This window comes from Vicia villosa, linkage group LG5, assembly GCF_029867415.1.
Source record: "Vicia villosa cultivar HV-30 ecotype Madison, WI linkage group LG5, Vvil1.0, whole genome shotgun sequence".
Taxonomy (NCBI): Eukaryota; Viridiplantae; Streptophyta; class Magnoliopsida; order Fabales; family Fabaceae; genus Vicia; species Vicia villosa.
In genome coordinates, this window is record NC_081184.1 from 159,002,628 (window position 1) to 159,016,077 (window position 13,450).

The 13,450-nt window shown below is 33.5% G+C and overlaps 1 protein-coding gene across 1 annotated transcript; it reads right to left on the minus strand.

The window, feature by feature from the left end:
* Nucleotides 1-1,730: 1,730 nt before the first annotated feature.
* Nucleotides 1,731-12,929, minus strand: LOC131603500 (mannosyl-oligosaccharide glucosidase GCS1-like). Its single transcript, XM_058875819.1, has 22 exons — nucleotides 12,501-12,929; nucleotides 12,341-12,414; nucleotides 10,797-11,048; nucleotides 10,426-10,600; nucleotides 8,784-8,870; nucleotides 8,596-8,664; nucleotides 8,333-8,429; nucleotides 7,877-7,959; nucleotides 7,575-7,682; nucleotides 5,723-5,844; nucleotides 5,438-5,545; nucleotides 5,270-5,343; nucleotides 4,366-4,491; nucleotides 4,202-4,269; nucleotides 3,822-3,971; nucleotides 3,694-3,744; nucleotides 2,993-3,049; nucleotides 2,722-2,871; nucleotides 2,516-2,607; nucleotides 2,313-2,422; nucleotides 2,175-2,238; nucleotides 1,731-2,085 (listed from the first exon to the last, which is right to left on the minus strand). The coding sequence occupies exons 1-22, from the start codon at nucleotides 12,795-12,797 to the stop codon at nucleotides 1,941-1,943; spliced, it is 2,559 nt and encodes an 852-aa protein (XP_058731802.1). The 5' UTR covers nucleotides 12,798-12,929; the 3' UTR covers nucleotides 1,731-1,940.
* Nucleotides 12,930-13,450: the final 521 nt, after the last annotated feature.

Here is a 13,450-nt window from a genome sequence, read left to right on the forward strand (position 1 = left end):
TGTGTCCTATCTCTCTTTCTCTATCTCTCTCATTTACTTTCAATTGTAAGTTGTTAAATTTGTTGATTGTGCAATAGAAACGGTTAGATAAACTTTTTGTCATTTTAAGACTTTTGTTGATTTGATTACAATTCATAAGATTCTAATTGAGTTTTAAATCAACAAAACCATAATAAAAATATTATCAACATTGATTGCATCTCAAGTGTTTAATAATTTTCCCCTTTGTGTTTGTACTTATATATTTCATTGGAAATACATTGCTCTTGTGATTATATTCAAACGTGTTGTTTGTGAAAATATATTATCTCGATTGTTTTATCATTATCATTATATGCACTGATAATGATAAAGCAATCGAGACAATATATTTTCACAAACAACACGTTTGAATATAATCAATGGCATAAACTTTTCTGCAAATGCCCTAACCATTCAAGTATCATCCAAATCATATAAACATAGTTTACACATAATCTATTTCAAATGTTAATGTTATCTAATGCATTAAAACTAACCTATTCGAGCTAATACATTAATCAAAAATCAAAATAAATTAAACGAGAAACTTGCTAAAAAAATATGTTGACTAGGGTGTAAGGTGGTCGAATGTAGAATGCAATAGTTATAGGGAGTTGGAAATGGAAAGATACAAGTAAATGTTGCTTCAAAACTTGAGCTTGAGTGAAAACAGGAAATGGATAGAGTGAGGTAGAGATAAAGTTGAGTTTTTGAAAAATGAAGAAAGAGAGAGAGTCTGACGCAAGCTTTATACATGTTCACTTAATTCGGAGATGCACCTTCGAAATAGTTTGTTGAATTTAAACAAAAATGTGTATTCATAGATGTATATCTGAACACACCCTATAAAGCCCTTCGAAGATCCATCTCAGAATTAACCTGTAGTTAAAATGGAGATTTGGTGCGTCCAAAGATACATCTCTAAAAATAGAGAGACATTTTAAAAATTCCACACAAGACCAAAGAGAAAGAGGAAGGGTACAATAAAAAATTCCCAACAAATATCATGATAGAGTATTTTCTATGGACCATAATTTTGAGTTATTTGGCCTGTTTGTGTTAGTTTTTTCTAAAATAATATTTAGTGTTATTAAATTGTGTAAAAACAATTATAAATAAAGTTGTGAAAATTTGCTTTAAATAGTTATTTTAAATATTTCTATTTTATTGAACTTTTTTTAAGATATCAAAAATTTTAAAAATCACTTAATTTTGAAGTTATTTCAATAATCTATATTTATGTTAGATGTTAAAATTAGTCTTTTAATTTAGAGTAAATGAATTTGAAAAAAACTTATAAATTTGAAAAACATTTTATAAAAATCATTTTTAAAAATACAAAATTTTTTTTTTTTAATTAAAACAAACGAGCCAATTGTTTCCTTAGGGGTTCAAACTCACCTATCTACCAATAGTACCTTAGAGTATTTTGAATTTGTGGTATGGGATAGGAAGAAATGAAATGGTAACAATGAGATTTCATTGGTTAGACTTAGAACATGATTGAATCCATTTCACTTAATTGTCTATTTTTTGTTCCATCTAATTTAGGGTGTATGCAATAGAACATTTTTAATAAAATAATAAACAATAGAGTGTGGTCTATATTGCATTCCGCTCAGTTATTCTCCACTTCACTCCCCTTCGGATATTCACCAATCCAAACACAAATGATGCAGTGCAGGCTGTTGTTCTTTTTTTCATTCTCATAACCAAAAAATCTAACGTAACTTGGTAATTCAAACTGATAGGTTGGCCACATTAAATGTTTTACTGCAATTTGAATCCTCAACGACACGCACATAATCTATTTTTCTCTTCCTATTTGAATCTTCACATATAATAATAGCTGGAATCTATAAATTTAATCTAATACTTCATCTCCTTCCTTGAACATCATAGTCTCCTCAAAGTTTATCCTAAATTGTGCCATATGATTCTGCCATAACTAATACTACTAGAGAAGTCCAACCTGTGAATGGATGTGCTCCTTTTCCCTTGCCTTTAACCTGATCGTAATGCTCCCAAAAGAATCCAGTCTGTTGATAATTGCGTACTATATTTCTGCAATACGAGAGAAATACATTGTTTTAACAATCAACCAACAGCTTTAAACAAGACTCCAATACTGCAAAATTAAAACCAAACAAAACCTAATTAAATTGCTTCTCAATTCTGTGTAGATAGCTTTGGCTTTGTCCTGATATGGTCCGTTCTCTGCAAAATTCAACCTACAGATTAGTTTCAGGAGGCATGAAATAAAGTGAAAAAATCTGCAGGTATATATATACCTTTGGAATAATGATGGAGTGCTGAAAGAATTCTGTAATTCATATTTATCCAAATGGGACCTCTCCAATATGGAGGGTCGTGCTCTGTGTTGCGTTTCATGTACATGGAACTGTGGAATACAAAAAATCTCATTTTCGGTTCACCAGAATCAACATACGCTGAATAAGATTACTCAAATTAAATTAAAGCTGAGGTTGTAGACCTTGTTTTGGCAAGAGAGCGTAGTCCATAGTCAGTCCATAAGAGGCTGTTGTTTGAAATGAGTTCAAGCTGCTTTTCCAAAATCCATGATCCCTGAATGAGAAGGTATATTTAATACATATAATTGGGAAATCATTCAAACAAGGACTAACTTCTCAGTTATTAACATAAAAAGTTATGATATCAGAATAAACATGCATTACTTACGGATGGAATGATTCTCCCCATGAATGGGAACAGATTAACATAACCGATGTGAGGAACAAATCTTAAAACAGGTCTCTCCAAAACATCCCGGACAAGTTGGCGAGGAGCATAATTCTGTCCCGCCTCCATTTCTTTCCATTTAAGTTGAACCTAGTATGGTTAAGCTTATGAGAAAATCTCATTCTCAGTCTTGATAGAAGAGCCCATTCACTGTTATCTTGAAAAGTAATGCACCTGATACTAAACATAAATTACGGGGAAGTGTGTGTACCTTTTCTGTATGATTTCCAAAATCAAAGTAAGCGCCATATGCATTATCAAAATGCATCTGTATGGACATGAAGCACAAATTAGGTCTTGGCATAATAATACTAGTAACCAATTGACTTTAGTGTCACCAAGCAAACATTTGATTAGAAGCAGCTGAATAGTTTACTTACAATTTTCTTTTCTTAAATACAATTCAAAAAGGAACAGAAAACATGATTATTTCACCATATCAAAGTGCATCGCCATCAACTATCTACACATGTGCAGTGTATTCATAATCAACTGATTCATGCATTTAGATGAAGAAATTAAAGCTCAACTTAGACAAGACCCCTTCAATTTTCATTATCTAAATTGTAAGAAAAAGTCAGGTAAAACCTTGCATTCCAAACTGGAAAAAATTAATTTCTATTTTTGAAGGAAAACTTCGGAATCATTTTTATGTAGTTTTTTTCTAAATATAGAAAGAATAAAAACTTTTTCTAATAAATTGTAGCAGTTTGTTATATTATCTAGATCCAATTACTGCATAACTATGTGATAAGTTTTCTTTTATCTTTTTTCCTCTCCTAGTTATATCCCCTCTCTTTTTCTCTTGCTCCTTTGCTGAATTACCAGCAAGAGCAAGCGAAGACACAAAGTGAAATAACAAGGTGAGTACCAGCTCTGAAGAAATGATCGTGGGAGAGGAGGTAAATATACCTGGTTCAGTAACTCGTGATCTGATAGCAAGTTAGCAGTAGAGCCATAATTCTGCATCATTTCATTCAAGAGTCCATTAAAATTAGTGGTTGACTTTATGATGCCTACATTTATTTTACAAATTTTACCTTGCCAGGCCTGGTTTCTTTATCCAACAACTTCTCAATGGAATGCATACATTCTGCTGCAAGTAACATCCAGCATCTAAGGTCCAAGTGGCGTTCATCTGCACTTGGGTGTGAAGCACGTGGATAATCATCCAATCCTGAGGACAGCGACTGAAAATGCCAAAATAATGTTGTTTAGGAGTGTCTTTGGTCAGGATAAAGAAAGTTGTAATGAGTGATTGATATGATGGTTGTTGTGTATCCTTGGGTGTAATAGCACAAAGAGTGACATAACTGCTAGTTAAAATCTCAGATTTCAGACTCATCCACTACCCAATGGTTAGTTTTTGGTCAAATTAAAATCATAGACAAGTACAGAAAGAAAGAATGTGTATCAGAACCTTGGGATTTAATTCACGTATTGTTCTGTTGTCTCGTCCATGCCAATAGTAGCTGCTCATTTGTTTGCCTGGATTAATAGAGATGATAATAGAAATAAAGATTGGTGAAGAAAATGATATATTTCCAGTACTCAAGAAGAGCACACGTGCATTATAGCACATACCTGACTGAGTCGTGTTGAACCATTGGAACCATGCTTCCAATCGAACATAGGCGCGCTCTAGGAACATAGAGATCTCATCTCTATCCTTCCCAGTGAACTCGTTATTCTTCAGGCCAGTAATTATGTCTACAAAAACAAATTTTCAACTACTTTGGTTAGGACTTAGGAGTTAGTACATGATAATAGAGGATTGGAGGGAAGAAAGAGTATAGAATAAACAGAAATAAAATCATCTTTTTACAGCATGTAACTGCTAAGTAGAGGGATAAATTTTATAAGCTTTATGAAATCTTCATGCCACATATGAACATATTATGCAAGTAATGAAAAGAGAATCATATGACCACATCTACAATCTTAAGGATATATTTTGAGTTTTTACACCTGAAATTACTCAAGAAATGCAACACAACAAATTAATGTTAGTCATGTTTCTGATCTAAGGTGATATTAGTCAATATGCTTCATATAAATTGTCAAACTGTATAAATTTATAACCTTTAAATATTTTAAAAATCACAAAATAGAGCCAATCATGCATGATTACTGTTTCTATCAATCTCGAGTCTGTTGACCAATGCGGTTACGAGGTATTGTCCGTTTTGGATGTGAGAACCCATCACAGCTTTGTGCTTTTAGAAAAGGTGCCTTGTTGGATTGAAGAGTGTGGGCGCTATATCTAAATTACCCTTAGTCTCTATTCTGGTGTACCAGAACAATTGCTAATCATCACTTCTCAATGAAAAGGAAATATAATTATCGAGCCTAGAGCCTATGACCTGCTTAGCTTACAAAGTGATACACTGGTTGCCTTCTTTTTGAAATAATGATTCTTGTAAGTCATAACTATAAAAATACAGGATAATATAAAAGGGGTAAATAGGGAAGGAACATTAACATGTACCATTTAATGCTAAAAACATAGTTGGAGGATTTCCATTTGATGGATGCTGAGGAACAAATTCCTCCGGGACCCTACTGCAAATACAGAAGAATCTGTGTCACTGGGAGTAGGAGAGATAAAAATATCAAATTCACTGTAAACATTTTAGCAAAAAACTTAATACTACACCTTAATGCTTCATTCCCCAGAATTTGTTCGCGTGGTATCCATCCATCAATGTTCATCAAATCAAACCAGTGTCCAATGATATCCAATGAAATGTGAATATCCCAACGCCTGATTAATGTTCATAAGTGCAAATAAAGCACACTTAAATACCATAGATGATTTGTTTGACAAATAATACAACTCATTCTTGTGCAGTCAATACAACCCACCATAAAAATGTTAGTAATAATAATAATAATGTTAATGACGGTGGTCATGAAGGACATTATTAGCCAAAAAACTGACCAGATTAGAAGTTGATGAAAACCTTCATCCCATAAAAATCCTCTTGGAAAGAAAGACCGACTTGGTACCGCTGTGTAAAGCTCAGCAGGCCAATATGATACATAATCAACATGTTTCTTAAACTGCAAAGGAAAACACAATCAGCTGCATATTTGTCTGAAAATTGTATACTAAATTGCTGAAAGCTAATTAAAAGTACAAAGGAAAACAATTTTCTTGCTAAAAAGGAAAACTAAAGCCACTGACAGCAATTAATCAAAGAATAACAAAGACATGTTGTTTGGACGTAGAAATTTATGAGTAATAAGATAAATAAATGCACATTAATCAATATCGAGTAAACTCACATCCTATCTCTTTTCCAATCTATAATAATCTTTCTGAAAGGGGAAAGTTTGATTTTCCAGCAAAGAGATTAATTAAATGATAGATAAATGTTTCACAACATATGGTCAAACTATACTTCTATAGTTAACCATAGAATGGCTGCCCGTCATAACAATTTCACTAAACGGGTTTCTATGCATGATAGCAGTTGTGTTTAAGAGGTCTTTGGTAGCAAAAGGCTGTGGTAGTACTAGTTTCCCCCTATTTATCAAATTGAGCTTCTTATGATCATATTAACTAATTAACTACATAACTAAATCTAATTTCTTTGCCACTCCTTTATTTTACCCTTCTATCCTAACAGATTCAAGGATATGATCTTCAGCATCCTTTGGAATGTAGCATTATGAACAATATTTCCAATTCCTCACTTCGAATCCAGTCCAAACAGGGAGAATTTTCTTCTTGCTGCTATTATTCTCTTTGGAAGTCAAAGGCCTTCTCTAAGTTTACACCTTTCATTTGGACAGAAGTAATAATAAAATTAGAGTGATCCTTGAATTAGTCTCCCAAATATTTATTTGTTATAATATAATCCATCAAAGATTTTTTCAATTAAATAAATCCCTACAAAAACAAAAACAGCTAACAAAATCATTCTCTTGCATCCATCATATTAGTCCATCACAAAGCAAATTTGGTGACGTTTTAGAACCATGAGAGGACAATTTGGTGACAAAGATGATTGAAGGATTAATGTAGTGTCATTATAAACTTCGGATGTCAGACTTGAGGCATTCCATATAAAACTAACACAAGTAATGTGTGTGTGTGTGTGCGCATGTGCACGTGTTTTTCTGTCTGTGTGTGTGTGTGTGTTTTTTTCTGTCTGGTTGTGGAAAATGTGTACTTTTCTGCTGGTTGTGGAAAATCTTGAATTTATTCAAAGCATATTTTCTCATGTGTTGATTCCAATTTGAAGCTCCTATGAGAAAGGGCAACGAGACCAAGATGCTTCAGCAGTGCGCATGCATGTGGTTATTTGGTGCATATGGTGCTGCTTGTAAGATAAAATGTCGTGTAATCTTTAAATCTTAGGTAGTTGGGTAATAGCAATTTCAAAGTGACTCCTTTGCTAAACTTCAGCATGATTTTATGGTTAATTAGCTTGTCTAGGCTTTCTGTGGCCATAAGTTCATTTCCTGAAGCACCTAAAGAAACTTTTTAGTTAGCAAGAATTCAGTCCTTTATTGATTCGCTATATTCTGTCTTGTACTTTTTTTTTCTTAGTTAGCTTGTTTTAGTTTTACACTTTACCAAGACAAAATAAAACACATGAAAGATAACGACCGAACTAGATAAAAAAATGGTATTGGATAGAACATTATGGCGAATTTGATCCATGTAGCTGACCTCACTTGGTGGGATAAAGCTTGGTTGTTATTGTTGTTGGTGTATATGTCGCTCTATATGATATTAAAGGGTGGTATCATATTCAATATTATAACAAAGTAAAATAACTTACATTAACGGTTCTTGACAGCGCGATTTTTGACTGGCCATAAAAGTAGCCGATGCCACCTAATAAGCTTCCAATGGCAGCCTTACCAACAGAAATGGATTCTGAGTCTACCTGAAAATCCACTTATATGATAAGAATTTACTTCACCAAGCATAAACTTCTGAAAAAATTTACCCAATCAATCATATGAAACTTGAGAGATTCATAATACTATAAAAAACAAAACCAGCATTTATACATCATTGATTTACAGAAAGTGAAACAATAGATTAAATAAGTCAATCAAAGTACAGCAAACTTGGTACCTTCTCAGCCAAATTGAAAATTTTCTCAATCTTTTCATCAAATGCTTGTTCTTTATATTTCAGCTCATTAGACAGTGAGGTTCCTAACATTTAAAAGGAGGACAAACAATTACACAATGACTTAGAACATTGATGTTAACTAAATAATAGTAGTAGTCCACTTCTCTTTACAACATAATATTTTCACCTAGACATCACAAGAATCAAAAACTGGAAAAGAATGTGAACGCAAAGTAGGCATATCTTCCAAATTTAAGCCATTACATTATGAACACATATAAGCTGCACGATTGTATAAATTCAAATGTTTTCCATCAACTAGAGAAGGATTTGAAAGCACTGAATAACTCTAGCAACAGAGTAAATAATTAAATTTATTCCCCATTTTCATGAAAGTGTAAATATACATTACACACCTTAGTTTTAAAGTACACCATAGAAAAAGTGGTAAAAAACCTGTAAGACTATTGACGCGCTCTTCTACTCTTGAACTTACGGAATCAGTTCCGGAGATAAGTACAATATCTGTAGTGAAAGGAAAGCCACCAATAATCTGCAGCATGGAGTAAAAAGGAATGGGTTAAACATGCCTTTTGTCCCTATAAGGTTTTGGTCTATGCAAAGTTTTTGCTTTGGTTTTCAACCCTCTTCGAAAGTATTGGAATCGTATGTTACAAGTTTAGTTAAATGGGTCATAGAAAGTTCATATGTTATGTTACCTGAAATACTAACACATTAGAAGAATCATCTGATGAGTCTGATAGCTGCAGTTGAGCATGCTTTCTTATCTACCAAGAGATGCACAAAAGCAGTGATATCAGCAAAACCCTCAAAAATGTGAAAACATAGCTTATATTACATGAAAAGTATATCATTAGATAAATGGAATTCAAATATCCTGACATACTTGTGATGCAAGATTTTCCTCAACAAGATCAGACAAATTGTGATAGTGAGGTGTGCGAAATCCAGCGTAATGAAGTTTCAGATCATCCTGGAAAAGAAAAACATAATAAAGTGAGTAATGGGATTAGGCATAAACATAATATTCCAGATAATCAAGAAGCACTTACTAGGTCAAAGCAAAAAAAAAAGGTCCGACAATTTGCATATTAGATAGCTAAGATACTAAATAAAAGCACATTATATGTGTTGAGATACATTGAGATATCATCCCTTATTTCCTGTATAAAAATATGTTCTCTTTCCTCATGCATTTTCTCAGATTTAATTATTAATTAGGGAGGATTGTAGAAAGATGTGGGCTATAATTACCCGTACCTATAATCAAGGGAATATGGAGCAACTGCTCAGGTTTATTGTTAAGGGGAGTCGTGTGGTTTTGTTTGTAGGCTACAAAAATTCTTAGCCTTAAGCAAATTAGAGCATGGTTTGGAAGATTTAGTGTATTTCTTTAGAAACTCGAAATGCGGCCATCAATTTGGTTTTTTTGTCAACATTCCTCCATTAACCAGTGTATATTTATTCCATGGTGTGTGGCATTCAAATTAATATTTACGGGAGAGAACTATGATGTTATGCAATCTCTCAACTCAAACGACATTTTTTCTGCATGTTGACTGAGATATTTCCTTTGAACTGGAGTAGCTAAATCAAAGACAAATGTTGTCATCTGTTAGAGGAAATATGTCATTGACATTTGGGAAGAAGCTAGGATGTTGACATTAAATAAATTGATACACCTCTATATTTGAATGCAAATTAGGGGGGTCCCTTTTCTGACCCTAGTAGATAGCGAAGATTGGTTAAAAAGTTAATTCCTTAATATGACTAAACTTGACATATTATTTATCGTAACTGTTAAGTCAATCCTCCTCGCAATAGTCATTGAGAAGTAGTGGTTTGAATCTTGATATATCAAAGGATGTTCTCTAAAAAAAATTTAATGCATACAAACTAGGTCACACTTATGTTGTTGCAAATACAGATGCATATTAGGGTAAATGCCACAATTATTGATTTTCAACCTCTAGGTAATATGGTATTCTTAGCAGAGGGAATCTTATCGCTAGATCCTTTCGGAGAGATAGATTAACAATATATGACTCTTACTGTATGTAAATTTATTTGGTAGAAAGTTGTAACAACTACTTTGTGAGTTATAGCTTCGGAAATTAGACCCATGAGTCTCATGTGTATCATACGGAGCCTGAGATTTTGCATCCAATCAAGTCTTCCATGACTGTACTAAATATTAATAGATTGATTATCAATCTATTTATGGAAAGATTACTTTTAAGGATATCATTACAGCTTTGGTGAATTCTAACTATGAGCTGGTTGATATTTTCACCAAGTCACTCAAAGGGCTAAGAATATCTTATAAATGTGTACGAACCTTGAGGCATATGATTATATACACCAGTTTGGGAGGGAGTACTGAGATACCCCTTATCTTTTTCATAGAATATAATAGGAAGAAGAAAGTGTCTACAATAAACTAACCATAAACTTAAAAAATATGTCCAATGGTAGGACAAACAAGATAATCTAGAATATTCAATCATAATACAATTTCCTAGCATTACCGTTGACTTCAAATGTAGCTGCCAATCTCCAATTTCTGATTGAGAGCCAGATGCTAGTAAAGAATTCTCGCGAAAGTTCAAATTTTCTTGATGTACATCTATATCATTACCACCTTCATCAGCCAAATAGAAAAAGAGCTGGCCACCTTTCCCAAATTCCTCGTTCCACTTAGACCTGGGGTTGGACCACACATAAACAAAACCATTCAATCGATAATAATCACTCGATAATATAGCAATACTATTATTCAGAGATGCAGATACAGATACAGAGAATCAAACCAGTCACTACCTACTTCCCACTAAGAAAAAATATAAACAAATTGTTCTGCCTTACACTAAAGTGATTTGAAGTTAATAGTATCACTTACTTATCAACTTGCACATCAATTCGAACTGCCCAGTCCCCTCCATAACCGCTGTCATCGCCCTTTGATTTTAAAAACTCAGTAGTCAAAATCATACCATGGTCAACCAGTACTTGATGCCCATAATCATGCCCATTATGTTTTTTCCAACCATAAGTACTTAAGTCATCCTCATGTCTGCAAACATGCCTCAAGTGATATCTGCCATCTTTCACACCAATCCACATTAATCCAGCCATCAAGGATTGTGGAGTCCTGTCATAAACAAACAAACACGTCCCATAAAAAACACAATAAAAAGGAAAAAATGTCAAATGTTGCCATCAATATCCCACACACACACAATCTAAGCCAAATATATAGCACCAATTTCTATTGAATGCACAGTTTGCAGGCAAATATCAATCAAATTTTATACAACTAGCAACATATCCTGATTGTGTACAAAAACTAATGCAAAATCACCAATAATTGCTGCTTCTATTTCAGTGCAAAGAAAATAAAACAGGGAAGACGCCTTGTGGTTTTCTTACAACTTCCAAACAAATCAATTATAATTGAAAACATACAAACATGTTGAGAATCAATTATACACCTATTGGGCATGGGTAGGGATGGGAATAGGTCAGGTCGGCCTACAGGGGCCTATAGTCTAGCCTATTTAAGGTCAGGCCAAGTCTATTTGATAAAAAGGTCAGGTTTAAGCTTTTTGAAAAGCCTATTTAATTACATAAGTCAAACTTAGGCTATTAAAAAACCCTATGAAGTCTTATAGTCCGGCCTATATTTTCATATATATTAAAAATAGTCTAAATAGATTGGCCTATATATGCATATATATTAGAAAAAAGGCTAATTAGGTTGATCTGTATATGCATATATATTAGAAAAAATGTTAAATAGATCAGTCTAGATATTCATATATAGGTCGACCTATAAGGTTTCTTAAGTAATACAAATTAATTTAAAACCTTAATGAGAAAGAGGCTTTTAAATAGGCTTTCAGGCCAGATTAGGCTTTTAAAAAGGCGAGGCCAAGCTGAAAAAAAGAACCTATAGTAGGCCATAGGCCAGGCTCAGGCCTAATAAGTTTATCGTAGGTCAGGTTCAGACCTTATAAAGCTTAGTCTAGCCTAGCCTATTTCCACCCCTGGGCATGGGTTTGGTTCTGCGGTGAAAAGAATTGATTTTGAATGAATTGATTTTGTAAATCTGATTTTAGCTAAAAGCGAGTTGAAGGTAAAATCATATATGTGGAATTTGGATAAATTTATGTAAGAATGAGATGATCAGTAAATTTTCAACGTAAAAATCATATTTAAACTCAAAAGCTACAAATTTTAGCTTCAAGTAAAATCAATTCTACTAAGAACCAAACGCCTGAAAATCATTACAAAGGCAATTCTTTGGCTCATCCAAACGCTAAACCAAACATACACCGAATCAATTTTGCCTCCTCCAAAAGTGGAAGTGTGAAACCAAACTACACACTACATGCATACCGGAAGAAAAAATAATTTCTGTTTCAAAAACTGTAAAAATGATACCTGGCACGAATTCCAAGATAGAGATGGGGACGATAAGTCCCCCAATACAAGCTCTCCTTGTGCTCACCTTGAAACTACAACAACACCACAATCAAAATTTCAGAAAGAAAAAGGAAAAATTAAGAGTGACGAAAACGATTAAGCTGAATTCGAATTTAACCTGAGGAAGGTCCATGATCTTCGGTGCTGGAAACGGCGTAATCTCACGAGGCAAACGAGGTTCTGCAACGGAACTAACGAGATGGCGGATGAAAAACAAGATGACGAAGAACGCGAAGAAGCTGATTGCGAGAACCCATTTGATGCTGACATTGTTGAATAACGGAATGGAGCTGCCGTATTTGCTTCTGCCTCTGTGGCGGCTGAACTTTGGGCGTCCTTCGCGGAGAGTATTGGCGTCGTGTTCGGAAGAGGATCTGACTCTGCTCCGAGCAGTTGTTCTTCCGCTTCCGCTCATTTTTAATGGATCGTCGGCTAGCGGAGGCGCTGCCGCATCGGTTTATGATATCGAAAGAGGAGAGAGTGTTTTTTAGTGAAAGAGAGCAGTGTTTGCAGTGTAACGTATTAGACCAGTTGGGTGAAAACGATGGTCATTTTCAGAGACATTTAATTATAAAAAGAGTTTAAAGATAGTGCACTGTCAGTTTAAAACAGTTTTATACATACAATCAATCAAAATGTTTTAATTTGCCATGTAATTTTAGTTTTTTAAAATTAAAAATGGAATTTATTCTGATGCATGTCTCACATTGGTTGACAGTGTAAAACTGTCAGTGCATTTCCTTTTTTCCTTATAAAAATACCTTTTTTTATTTTAGTTTAAATTAATACTACTAATTTAGAAGGCGAAAAATATTTTTGTTGGTTTTTCTCAATTTTCTTTTTATTTTCCAACTCATTTTATTTTTCTTTTTGAGAAAAAAGGAAATGCACTGACAGTGTAAAGTATTTTTACACTGTCAACCAATGAGAGACATGCATCAGAATAAAGCTCATTTTTAATTTTAAAAAACTGTAATTACATGGCAAATTAAAGCATTTTGATTGGTTGTATGTGTAAAACTGATTTACACCGACAGTGCACTATCTTTAAACTCTTTCTTTTTTTCA